Source organism: Oryx dammah, unplaced genomic scaffold, assembly GCF_014754425.2.
Source record: "Oryx dammah isolate SB20612 unplaced genomic scaffold, SCBI_Odam_1.1 HiC_scaffold_2, whole genome shotgun sequence".
NCBI classification, from domain to species: domain Eukaryota; kingdom Metazoa; phylum Chordata; class Mammalia; order Artiodactyla; family Bovidae; genus Oryx; species Oryx dammah.
Window position 1 is genome coordinate 7,682,967 of NW_024070186.1, and position 12,868 is coordinate 7,695,834.

At 43.7% G+C, this 12,868-nt stretch overlaps 1 protein-coding gene across 5 annotated transcripts in view; it reads right to left on the reverse strand.

Annotated features, from left to right (window-relative positions):
• Nucleotides 1–2,545: 2,545 nt before the first annotated feature.
• Nucleotides 2,546–12,868, reverse strand: part of DYRK1A (dual specificity tyrosine phosphorylation regulated kinase 1A) — a 144,436-nt gene continuing 134,113 nt past the window's right edge. For all 5 annotated transcript variants that reach the window (XM_040264036.1, XM_040264027.1, XM_040264019.1 and 2 more), the window contains one exon: nt 2,546–5,863. In XM_040264036.1, the coding sequence (XP_040119970.1) occupies nt 5,243–5,863 (621 nt within the window). In that variant the 3' untranslated portion in view covers nt 2,546–5,242. The remainder of the gene's footprint in view (nt 5,864–12,868) is intronic.

Below are 12,868 nucleotides of genomic sequence, written 5' to 3' on the forward strand. Positions count from 1 at the left end.
GTCTATCTGTACCTGAGCACGTGGCTGGCCGTGCCCACGCCACCAAGCGCACCACCTTCGCCAAGAGTGGGGTGCACTCACTGCTGGCCTGTCTCCCTCATCCTTCACCGGGAGCTTTGCACCCATTTCTCCTGGCCTACATCTAAAATGCACTTTACTACCCAACCAGACTTCTATTCCTGGACTTGGTTCCTCCAGCACCCAGTTGAGACTGGACTATGACAACCAGCTAAGGCCCAAGGAAGCCAGCTGAAGGCTCGTCCCTTGGAGCAGCATCCCCAAGTCCTGCTGTGGGTGGCAGGTAACTCATGACATACCAAGACTGAAAACATACAGATTTATTCCAACCCTTGGTTTTAACAAAACAGCTACCCTCGAGGTGTGAAGTCGTTAAGTCATGCCTCTTTGCAACCCCCCCGACTGTGGTACACCAGGCTTCCCTGTCCTTCACCATCTCCCAGTTTGCTCAAACTCATGTTCATTGAGCCGGTGATGCCATCCGACCATCTCATCGTCTGTCACGTAAAGAACAAAACCCCTGTGTTTTCAGGCAATGAAGCAGATACTGAAACCTGTGGGGTTCTACCTAGTTCTTTGGTATGTATTTAAACCACTGTGTTTCAGTTGTAGAAAAACTTTTGTCTTTGAAGATTTCAGGTAATAAACTAGAAAACAATTGATGACACAACACCTCCAGCCCCTTCTGTATTGAGGTGATGTCATGCCTGCAGGTGATGCTGGAAGAACACCTGTGCCCTTCCAGCATGCTTTCTGGTGAAAGGCTGAAACGGGATCCTGGCTGCATGACACCCGAAAGACCACTTACCGTGTGAGCGAATCTTCTACAAAGTATGCTGAGTGCTTTAAGCACAGGGACAGGCAGACATGACTAGTAGACGGTGACAGCCCAGGTGATACCCACATGATGGTTCTTAGGGGACGCACAGGCCAGCGATGTAACGAGGGGTGATGAAGGATGGAACAGGCTGTCTTCACAAGGCTTTCTTGTCCTTTGTACTAGAAATTACCTGAGGTATGTTTTTACCCTAGGAAACAAGTCTAGGGGAGGAGATCCAAGGTTAAGAAAATGAGACGGTCTACTCTGTTCCTCCTTGACACCAAGGGCGTCCCACTGTGCAGACATCCCAAGCAGGAGTCTAAGAACCCGAATACAGCCTCAGTATGCCAAAGTCGGTTTTCCTCCCAACCCTAATCTTAAACATTTTTCATAATTTTTCAAAATTTTTTTCACGCATTTGTTTTCATACATGGCACGAAGACCAACTTCTCTACCTGAAATGAATCATTTGACCTATGAGCTTTGGCCACATGACAAAAATGACACAAAAATGAGAACCGTGAGATGGGATGTTCAAGAGGGAGTGGATGTGTATGTACTTATGGCTAATGAATGCTGCCGTACGGTGGAAACCAACACAGTACTGTAAAGCAATTACCCTTCACTTAAAGGTACGTTTTAAAAGGAGTAGTGAACTCATACTCTTTTTTCGGCTGAGCTGGGGAGTCTGTGGGATCCTAACCAGGGACCGAACCCAGGGATCGGGAGCGTTGAGTCTTAACCACTGGACCACAACGGAAGTCCCTGAACTCGTGTTCTGAGAGCTAGCAAGGGCAGGCCAAGAGAAAACGGGGGGGCCGACAGGAAATGTAGCATTTGCTCTGTCCTCGCTGTATTTCCTTATTCTAATTTACTCTAAGTGAGTTTAACAACACAGGAGCTGAAAAGAGGGTGAGCTGGCAAACACAGTGGTCATCTTACTGGCCTGAGAGGATTACTGCAGCCTAAATGAATTTCACTTGTACCTTTTTCTTTGGTAGCTCCAGTATTCATAAAACAAGCCTAGGCTTTTTGGAGTCTGACATATAAAATGTGGCACTTACCTAAGTAAATGCTCATCACCCTGAGAAAAACACTAGAGGAGGTTTTCTTTTCACATATGTGGTAGGTGCAATTGTATGCAGTCAATCTGAACTTAAAATCACATTCAACTTTTACAGTAAGTCTTCTGCCTCCTGAAAGCTACCTTACTGTATACTTACACAGGCTAATTTATAGAGAGGTGTTTGGTGAGGATTAACTCACTGTGGCAGGAATCAAGACTGTACAAGAAAGCCCCCGACAGACGTCTACCAAGGATCTGGGGCAAGAGGAAGGGTATGATTTGTAGTTCCTCGTGTTTCCACGCAGGTCAAAGCCTAGAGAAAACCACCTAATTCCCACGCCATCCACCACATGACGAACTACTAGCATTTTCAATCAGACAGAACCTGTGAATATAAAGAGTCAATCTTAAAAATTCAAATCGTCTGTTAAACCTCCAATTTTTACTTTTTTTCCAAGATTTTTGAAGCCTAGGTTGATGTAACTATGATTTTCCTTTCTACACATTTGACTTCAAACTTCTGGTTGGTATACCTACCAGACCATTACCTGGACCAGGTTAACTGCATAGGAAGATTTTTTTTTTTTTTTACTATGTTTACATTTTTCTTAAATTAATCTTTAAAAAAGCATAGTAAAGAGTCTGAGGACAAATTATTCAACTGTTTATCATACATAAGACCGCATGACTATAATACAAAGGGGGGTTCTTTTTCATTTAACGTTACAATATACACAGCAAGTCCGGACCAGATCTTACAATCTGCACACAGGTATCTAGCCTTTTCCATGCTGTTCATGTTCACAATGCACAGAAGCCTGTAACCAGACCGGGTCGTAAAGCACACAGAACTGGACTGCAACGTAGCTCAGGATGCAGACGCTTGGGCGTCGATGACTCCTTTATGTGAATAGCGGTTTAAAAACGGCTTTTTTTTGGTGCTGGCTAAGATGTGGCAACCAGCACAGAAAAAAAATGACCTGACCCATGTACATCTTCACTTCATAGTCCTAAACAGCAGTAACTACTGAATTCCTTTTGATATTGCTAGACTCAAGATGACATCCTTTTATTCACTGTAAACCTTCATGAACTACCAAGTTCAAAAATCATCCACAGGCTTGACATTTAATTACAAAATAAATATGGATTTCCTGATTAACGACAAAAAAAAATTTGGTGTGATTTTATAAAAACGGATATTCCCAAGTTTCCATTCACATTCACATAGTTTTAAACCTTTTTGTGTTTTGTCACTGTTTTACATATAAAAACCTCCTTTTGTTCAGAAAAAAATTGACCTAGTCAGCCACATGGAATTGACCAATAAAAAGTAACGTGGTGTTTCTGCTGAGTTGTTTTGAACAGGGTTATCGGCAGAGGTAGATTACTGCTTCTTTTCTAGGCTTCTTTGATCCTGGACAGGTAAATTTCTTATCTTCATTCTCCCAATTCAACCGCTCAAAAGTATAACACCGTAAAATTGGTCAATTTAAAATGGGAACACAAATTTAGCAACTGCCAGACTGTGTTACATTAAGGCAGCATAATCTCAAAACTAGGCACCTGTTAAAACACCAGCCTGCTCATCTCAGGTCACGCGTGCGAGTTCTGCTTTACTCGTGCTCATGTTTTGGACCTGTTGGTGCAATCGAGGTCTTGCTTTCAAGTTTACAAGTAGGTTAATCAGGAATACAAGAATCAACTGCTGGTTCCATAGCTTCTGGATCCAGTGTCCCTTTACCTTCAGAAGCCTGAACACATTGAGGATGTAACAGCTGTTGTAATCTTGAGTTAGGTGTCAATCTATCATGTTCAGTACACAGATTGCTGTAAATGTATTGGCTATGGATTCAGCAACAGTTCCAGTTTTGTTTAAGCAATAGTACAGCCATAATTTTCAACTGACATTTAAAAATGGTCTAGTTACACCTTGTGTCAAAGTGCAGAACTGCTACATTATTGGTTACAGACATCTATGTGCTATAAAAACAGCTTTGGTACAATAAATTATCAAAAAAGAAAATAAATTTTTGTAAAATTCACAGCATAATTGTGAGGCAAAAAAGCAGTCACATAAAATTCTGCATTTTTTTTTTAAAAATGTTCAGGATGAACAGAAGACATCTTTGTGCAGAAGTAATGGTGGAGATACCACGTGCCGAGAAAAAGCAAAAGAAAAAGTAAAAAGCAGGAAGGGACACAGCTGTAGCTATTTCCATCAAAGCAAACCACTACTTCTGTGACCTTCAACCAATAAGGAAGTCAACTTTATGACACACGCAAAGTGACCTTGCAATACCTTACAATTAGTGGGTCACCAAAGTCTGTTTTAAAAGAAAGGCCTCTTGAATTACCCATTCTCTTGTGTTTTCAGCATTAAGGACTGTCTGCAAAAGCATGTCCAGAAGTGATTGCATCTGAAATGGTAGGCTCTTCTAGTTTCGAGTCCAAATCCATAAGGCCAAAGGTTTTCCCAAAGACCACCACTCAGACCTCCCCAGGACTGGCCACGACCAACCCGTCGATTGCTTCTCAGTGCACCTTGGATGGGAGACCGGTCACGTTCCGTTCCTCTCTCTGTGGCCTCGGCAATGGGAGACCCACAGGATCCCAGGTCAGTGCTGCTTTGCTCCTCAGGAGGTTCAGACAGGAGGGCTCTGATCCCGCCACTCAGCATGCGTCCTGTGCCTTCCATACGCCAATACAACTGTCCCTTCCATACAGCTGAAGGTGATGACTGTGTGAGCTGGAGGTCCCTCTTCTTACAGTACTGCGTTTCCGTGCCCAAGTGTGTTTAGAGGACTTAAAAACCCAAATTTCCCACCCCCCACCCCAAACAGAACAAAAACAAAACAAAAACGGGAGGCGGGGGGTGGGGTGGGGTGGGGTGGGGGACGGGGACAAAAAGGAAAAACAAAAAGGGGGAGAAAAACACCCTCATGGGGCCCTGTATGCAAATGATGTGCAGTGCCTTTTTATTTTAAAATTAGTTGGCAAATGAGCAAGACCAACATCTGAACAATAACTTTTGTGGAAAAGAAAGACAAAAAACCCCACTACGTGACTGGGATGTGGCAAGTTAAAATGGGGGCGGCAAAAAGAGGACGCCTCTGAGCTATCCGAGAAGATGGGTTTGGACATGGCTCTTTTAAAAACTTCATTGTCCCTTTGCAATCTTTTCAAGTTAAAAAAAAAAAAGTCAGCTTTGCCCTCCTGTAGCGGTTCAGTGTGTTAATCTCCTTCTGATTCAAGCAGCTTTGCACTTTGTTTTTTTTTGGAAAAAAAACACCACTTCTATAAAAACACACAAGAAACAAACTCAAGTTTCAATGTAGTCACGAGCTAGCTACAGGACTCTGCTGCACACACACTCCCGTCATGGGGGACTCTTCCCTATCAGCCCCTTGCCGCATTGTCAGATGTCCTTCAGTCATGTAATGTGCAGGACCTGTGTTAGCAGAAAATTGGTATGTTGGATGTCCAGCTATGCCAGTCTCTTGGCGGGGATTGGAGTAGACGGTTAAATTAACGTCCATAGCTCCGTTCTGTCCAAAGTCCAAGGTATTAGCAGCCACTGGGCGATTCTGGTAGGCCTGGTTGCCTTGATTACCAGTAGAGGAGGAAGATGTAGAGGAAGAAGTGGTTGAGGAAGACAGGGATGTCATGGAGTGGTGACTGTGGCCAACCTCCATAGAATCCTGGGTAGAGGAGCTATTTGTTGGAGAATTGTAGACCCTTGGCCTGGTCCGGTTGCCCAAGGCTTGCTGTCCGTGGTGGTGGTGGTGGTGGTGGTGGTGGTGGTGGTGATGGGAACTGTTTCCATGGTGGTGATGCAATGCATTCTGCTGAGGGGCTACATGAAAGGTGGTTTCTTGAACGGGATGAGTTTCAACAGTGACTTGTGTAGGAGCTTCAGTGCCTGACCAACCAAGGGGAGCAGGAAACTGCTGACGCACCTGGAAGAGCAGATTGTAAAAAGATTTATTCAGGACGTATCCAAGCTTTAATCTTCAACTAAAAGCTACAATAGCATTTACATTAGAGAGAGGGGTTTGAAATTTTAATGTTTTAGACAGCTCTCTAGCACAAACTTGCAAATATGTTTCAAGACTGTTTTTATCAAGTTATACCCATAAATAGGGTCATATGTTTTATTGGCCACTTTCCTTCCTTGGGAGCACTGTTTATGCCAGGGGTCAGCAAACTTCTTCTGGAAAGGGCCAGAGAGTAAACCTGGTTATTTCTGATCAGTCCAAAAGACTTTATTTACCCTAAAGCCCCTCCTCTCTATCTTTCCAGTTTTAACTGAACCACTACTATGCATTTAGCTGCCTAACCATTCCTCTACTCAAACAATCAGTGAGTACTACTAAAGCCACCTCCAAAATAAGAACTCACATCTGGCATCTTTTCATTATCCAAGGTCACTACCATTTCTTGCCTAGACTAACACAACAGCCTCCTAAATCAACTCCCACCTTCCACCCTTGCCTTTTACCCAACCACTCTCCAAATCACAAGAATAATCTTTTTAAAACAGATATCCAAATTATTGAGCATGAAAAAGAAATAAAAAGCAACCAAACTGGAAATAAAGAAGTAAAATGGCTGCTGCACACACATGATGCAACATTATATATGGAAAACCCTGAAGACTCCATGAGGAACTTATGGAAATAATAAATTCAGTAGAGTTACAGGACACAAAATCAATTACACAAAAACCTATTGCATTTCTATATACTAACAATAAAATAAAATATCAGAAAAAGAAAACAATCCCATTTACAAAGGCATCAAAAAGAACAAAGTAAGCAAGAAATAAATTTAACCAAGGAGGAGAAAGAACTTTATATGGAAAAAAAACACTAGCAAGAGACATGGCAGACCCAAGGCGATGGGAAGACTGTCCACGCTCACCAACTGTAAGAGAGGGAATCAGTGCTGTTAAAGTGTCCAAACTACTGAATGCAATCTACAGATTCAACGCTATCCCTATCCAAAGTCCAATGGCATTTTTTCAAAAAAATAGAACAAAATCCTAAAATTTGTAATCCACAAAAAATATCCAAGTAGTCAAAGCAACCCTGGGAAAGAAAAAGCTGGAAGCATCACACTCCTTGATACAGAACTATCCTACAAAGCTACAGTAACCAAACACGGCAAGGTACCGGCATAAAAACCAGCACACAGATCAACGGAACAGAAGAGAGAGCCCAGAAATAAACCTATGTGTATACAGTCGATTAATTTGTGAGAAAGAACCAAACATATATAATGGAGAAAGGCTATTCCCTTCAATAAATGGTGTCGTGGGGCTTCCCAGTGGTCCAGCAGTTAAGAATCCACCTGCCAACGCCGGGAACACAGGTCTGATCCCTGCCCAGGAAAATGCCCGAGGCCACAGGGAAACGAAGACTGGGCACCACAAATACTGCAGCCCACGCTCTGCACCGAGAGGCTGCCGCAGAAGAAGCCCACACAGCTCAGCAAAGAGCAGCCCTACTCGCGGAGACCACAGAGAGCCTGTGCGCAACAGAGGCGCCCATACAGCTCAGCCAAGAGCAGCCCTACTCGCAGAGACCAGAGCGAGCCTGTGCGCAACGGAGAAGACCCACACAACTCAGCAAAGAGCAGCCCCACTCGCGGAGACCACAGAGAGCCTGTGCGCAACCCAGAGGAGAAATTAGTTAATTAATTTAAATGGTGTCAGGAAAACTAGACAGCCAGATACAAAAGAATGAAACTCAACCACCATTTAACACCAAACCCCAAATGAACTCAACATGGATTAAAGACTTGAAGCCATAAAACTCCCAGAAGGAAACACAGTCTGGCACAAGCCCTGGCGATGATTTTTTGAATCTGACATCAAAGTAAAAGCAACAAAAGCAAAAATAAACAAATGAGACTATATTATACTAAAAACCTACTGTACAGTAAAGGAAACCATCAACAAAACGAAAAGGCAACCTACTGAATGAGAGAAAACATTTGTCAACCACATATCTGATAAGAGGCTAATATCCCAAGCATAAAAAGAACTGATAAAACTCATTAGTAAAAACCCAAATAATCTGACCTAAAAACGGCCAGGAGATCTGACTACACGTTTCCAAAGAAGACACAAAGATGGCCACCATGCACGAGGAAAGCAACTCAACATCATTTGTCACTAGAGAAATGCAAACCCAAACCACAATGAGACATCACTCTCAAAAAGACAACAAAGGACAACTGCTGGTGAGGATGCAGAAAAAAGGAAACCCTCACACACTGCTGATGGGAATATACGTTAGTACAACCATTATATGGAAAATAGTAGGGAGGAGGTTCTTCAAAAAATTAAAAACAGAACTACCACATGATATTATGATTATACAGTAGAAGTGAGACTCACGGGATTAGATCTGATAGAGAGCCTGATGAACTATGGATGGAGGTTCATGACATTGTACAGGAGACAGGGATCAAGACCATCCCCAAGAAAAAGAAATACAAAAAAGCAGAAGGGCTGTCTGAGGAGCCCTTACAAATAGCTGTGAAAAGAATAGAAGAGAAAAGCAAAGAAGAAAATGAAAGATATACCCATTTGAATGCAGAGTTCCAAAGAATAGCAAGAAGAGATAAGAAAGGCTTCCTCAGTGATCAGTGCAAAGATACAGAGGAAAACAATATATGGGAAAGACTAGAGATCTCTTCAAGAAAACGAGAGATACCAAGGGAACATTTCATGCAAAGATGGGCTCAATTAAGGATAGAAATGGTATGGACCTAACAGAAGCAGAAGCTATTAAGAAGACATGGCAAGAATACACAGAAGAACTATACAAAAAAGATCTTCATGACCCAGATAATCACGATGGAGTGATCGGTCACCTAGAACCAGACATTCTGGAATGTGAAGTCAAGTGGGCCTTAGGAAGCATCATTATGAACAAAGCTAGTGGAGGTGATGGAATTTTGGTTGAGCTATTTCAAATCCTAAAAGATGATGCTGTCAAAGTGCTGCACTCAATATGCCAACAAATTTGGAAAACTTAGTCCTGGCCACAGGACTGGAAAAGGTCAGCTTTCATTCCAATCCCAAAGAAAGGCAACGCCAAAGAATGCTCAAACTACTGCACAATTGCACTCATCTCACACGCTAGTAAAGTAATGCTCAAAATTCTCCAAGCCAGACTTCAACAGTACATGAACCATGAACTTCCAGATGTTCAAGTTGGCTTTACAAAACGGAGAACCAGAAATCAAACTACCAACATCTGTTGGGTTACTGAAAAAGCAGAAGAGTTCCAGAAAAACATCTATTTCTGCTTGATTGACTATGCTCCTTTCTCCAACCTTCTCCTATAGTCTGCCTTCCTCTTGCTGCCTGGGTTCCTACTACATAGCATCTTCCTTCTGCTCCTCTATCTGGTCAACATCTTTCACATATCTCGGAGTATCTGCCCATACTGTTCCCTTCTGCCTAGAACGCTCTGATTTCTAATTTCTGCTTGGATGCTTCTTTCTCATTGTCTCAGTTCCAGAGTCTTCCCCCACCACTCTGGCTAACGTTGCCCTAACTTCTGGGCCAGAGACTCCCAGCTGTCCTCAAAAAACTTCTTCTTCCTGGGCATGTGGCTCCAACGACATTCACTTCCAGTCTCCACTGTACTTAGACACAGCCGTGTGACTGTTTTGGTCAATGGCGAGTTCCTATAGCACAACCAAATCCAGTCCACAAAATACCTCCCAAGTCCTTCTGCGGGATGTGGCGGACAACTAGGCCCTAGGGATGGGGCAGTCACAAGATGTCAGGAACCCAGGATATGGGAGAGCCGTGGCTGCTAACCCGCATGCCCACTCTGGACATTACGTAGAAGAGAAACTTCACAGTCTTCAAGCTACCATATTTTGGGGGCTCTATCTGTTATCAGTTGGGCCTACTTAAATTAATACACCTCACCCAGCAAACAGCTAGTCTCTATTGTCTTATTTTCTAGTTCTTACAATTTCTATTCACTTGATTCATTTATATACTGAGTCACTGTAACCTCCAGGAAGGAAAAGCCTGTTTATCACCAGTAGCTAGCACAGATCATTCAGTATTTACTCAATGAAAGTGGTCCCAAGAAATACTAGAAAATAATCCAGACAAAAAACAGGCAGAAAATTCTCAGAGAATGCTGCTGCTGCTAAGTCACTTCAGTTGTGTCCAACTCTGTGCGACCCCATAGACAGCAGCCCACCAGGCTCCGCCGTCCCTGGGAATCTCCAGGCAAGAACACTGGAGTGGGCTGCCATTTCCTTCTCCAATCAGAATGCTAATGGTTCTTAAACTGTGATACTACTCAAATTCATACATGAAAAGAAATAAACAAAATGTAACTATACTCCATCCAATGCTAGGTTTTTCATTTCAGACTGTATCCAAAGGTGATCCCAGTTTCTTAAAACTCAGCTGCTGGCAAGCTAAATTGGTAAAAATTACATGGAGAGCAATTTGGCAATAGTCATCAAAGTGACAAGCCACATTATTCTCTGACCCAACAATTTCACGTCCAAGAATTTATATCACAGATGAACTAACTGTGTGTGTGTGTGGATGATTTATATATGGGGTTATTCATTACAGCATTAGAGTAGTAAAGAAGATTGAAAGTAAACTAAATGTCCATTAATAGAGAACGACTGCAATGACTTGGGGAACATCTAAACAACAGAATACTGTGTGACTATTAAAAACAAAACAAAAAGAATGAAAAAGCTCTCTATGATACAGAATGAGTTCCATAATATATCTAATAAAAATATATGTAAAACACATTAAAAAAAAAAAAGATGTGAAACAGTGTGCATGGTATGCTGCCTACCACCTGTGTGCAGAAGGCTAAATGAAGTATGTATATTTGTATTTACTTGAGTATGTATAAAACATCTCAGAAAGGCTACATAAAACTAATAACATTAATACAGTAATTAGGCGGCTAGAGGACTTCTCAGAAGGAAAGACTTTTCATTGAATCCCTGTTTATGTTTACCGATTTTTAAACCATGTGAACGTTATCAACTGTTTAAAAATTAAATAAAAAAGATTTGAAGCAAATAAGACACAATATTGACTTCTTTAAATACGGGCAGGATGAACACAAATGTCTTATGTTATCCTGGTACAGTTTATGTATTTGCAGTATTAATATATTTGGAAGAATAAAGGGAGGAAAGAAGGTTACTCTGAAGAATCTGATAGTGATATTTAAGATCAGAAGGATATACAGTAGTCACCAAAGCAAAGAGAGAGGAAAAGCATATTCCAGGCTGAGCACAGTCCACATGAGAACTGTGATGGAGAACACAATAAGGTCCGGAAAATGAAAAAAATTCCCGGAAGACCAGAGTGAATGGAGAGGAAGAATGCCTGGGTAGGGGCCAGATCACAGAAACCACTGAAAACTCTGCTGTGCTCAGTCACGTCTGACTCTTTGCAACAGTAGCCCATGAGGCTCCTCTGTCCATGGGATTCTCCAAACTAGAATACTGGAGGGAGTTGCTGTGCCCTCCTCCAGGGGATCTTCCTGATCAGGGATCGAACCCGAGACTCTTGTCTCCTGCATTGGCAGGCAGTTCTTTACCACTAGCACCACCTGGGAAGACCTCTCAATTTTTTTTTTTTTTTAAGTACAAGAGAAAGCCAAAAACTGGTTGAAAGCAGGGGATGGACCCAGATGAGACTGCTTTACCGAACATTTATTTACTTGGCTGAAGAAAGAACAGAGGTGAACTGGTGAATGAAACAGATGCTGGAAGACCAGTCAGAAATCATCTTTACAGTAAGATAAGCTAGAGATTGCCTGTAGCAAGGAGGCGGGGGAGTGAAGTGCAGAGAACAGAAACACATGGAAGATACTCAGAATCCACACTATTTATCATTTGATTCCATGTCAGCAGGTGAAGGAGAGACTCAAGGATTAACTCCCAGGCATCAAGTGTATGACCTAAGAAAATGGGTAAATTCAGGGCCGTTCTGTACAAAGAACAGATAAAAGTAGATGAGCTGTGGTAGAAGAGGAAGCGATGACTAGGATCAATGTGACACATTTGTAGGGTTGGGCCGTGGAGGCCTCCAGTGCGGCACTGATAGGAGATGATCAGAAATAAAGGCATGGGGCTCAGGAGCGAGGTCTAGGTCAGAAATCAAGATGTGAAGTGACTGACATCAAGATGGAAGTTGTGGGCTCTGGCAGGAGCACAAAAGGTCACCAGGAGGGTGTCAGGTGAGAGGGCACAGAACGCCCACTTTCACTGGCAGGGGGAGAAGAGAATCCAGAAGGGAGGCGATGACGGAAGGGGGCAGGTGGCAGAGGGCCACGCTGTCCAGGAAAGCAGAGGCGAGCCTGCCCAGGGCTCAAACCAGCGCCGCGTCACTACGAGTGAGGACTGGAGGGAAAAGCGACCGAGAGCCTGCCCAGCTCCTGAGAACTGACCAGGACAGGTGCTCACGCGGAAGCAGGCTGATGGCAGCAGCAGGCGGGGCTCTCAAAGGGCAAGGAGACAGAGCCCACAGAGAGCAGAGTGCGGGGCGGGGAGCACACGGGCCAGGGAAGGCCATCCAGAGACACCTGGGGAGGGCCGGGTGTGGAGGGAAGGCGGCGAGCAGAGGCCAGGTGGCAGCGGGCGGGCACAAGGCGGGAGGGAGACAGCAGACAAGCGCCGGCGGAGGTGGGCAAGGTATCTGGGGACAGGCCATGAGGCCTTCCTTTCTGCAGAGTGCTCCCCACCCAGGGACAAGTCAGGGAGAACAGAGGAGGAGAGGCTTCTAAGAGGCAGGGAAGAGTTTGAAACAAGTACTGGACAGAACAGGAGTGGGAAGAGATGATGTAAGAAGCCTGCCGGGCAGGCTGGTGAGCACGAGTCAAGAGCGGCGACATCAGGACACGTGCGCCGCTCCACCAGCCCGTGGCAGCCCCAGGCCCGAC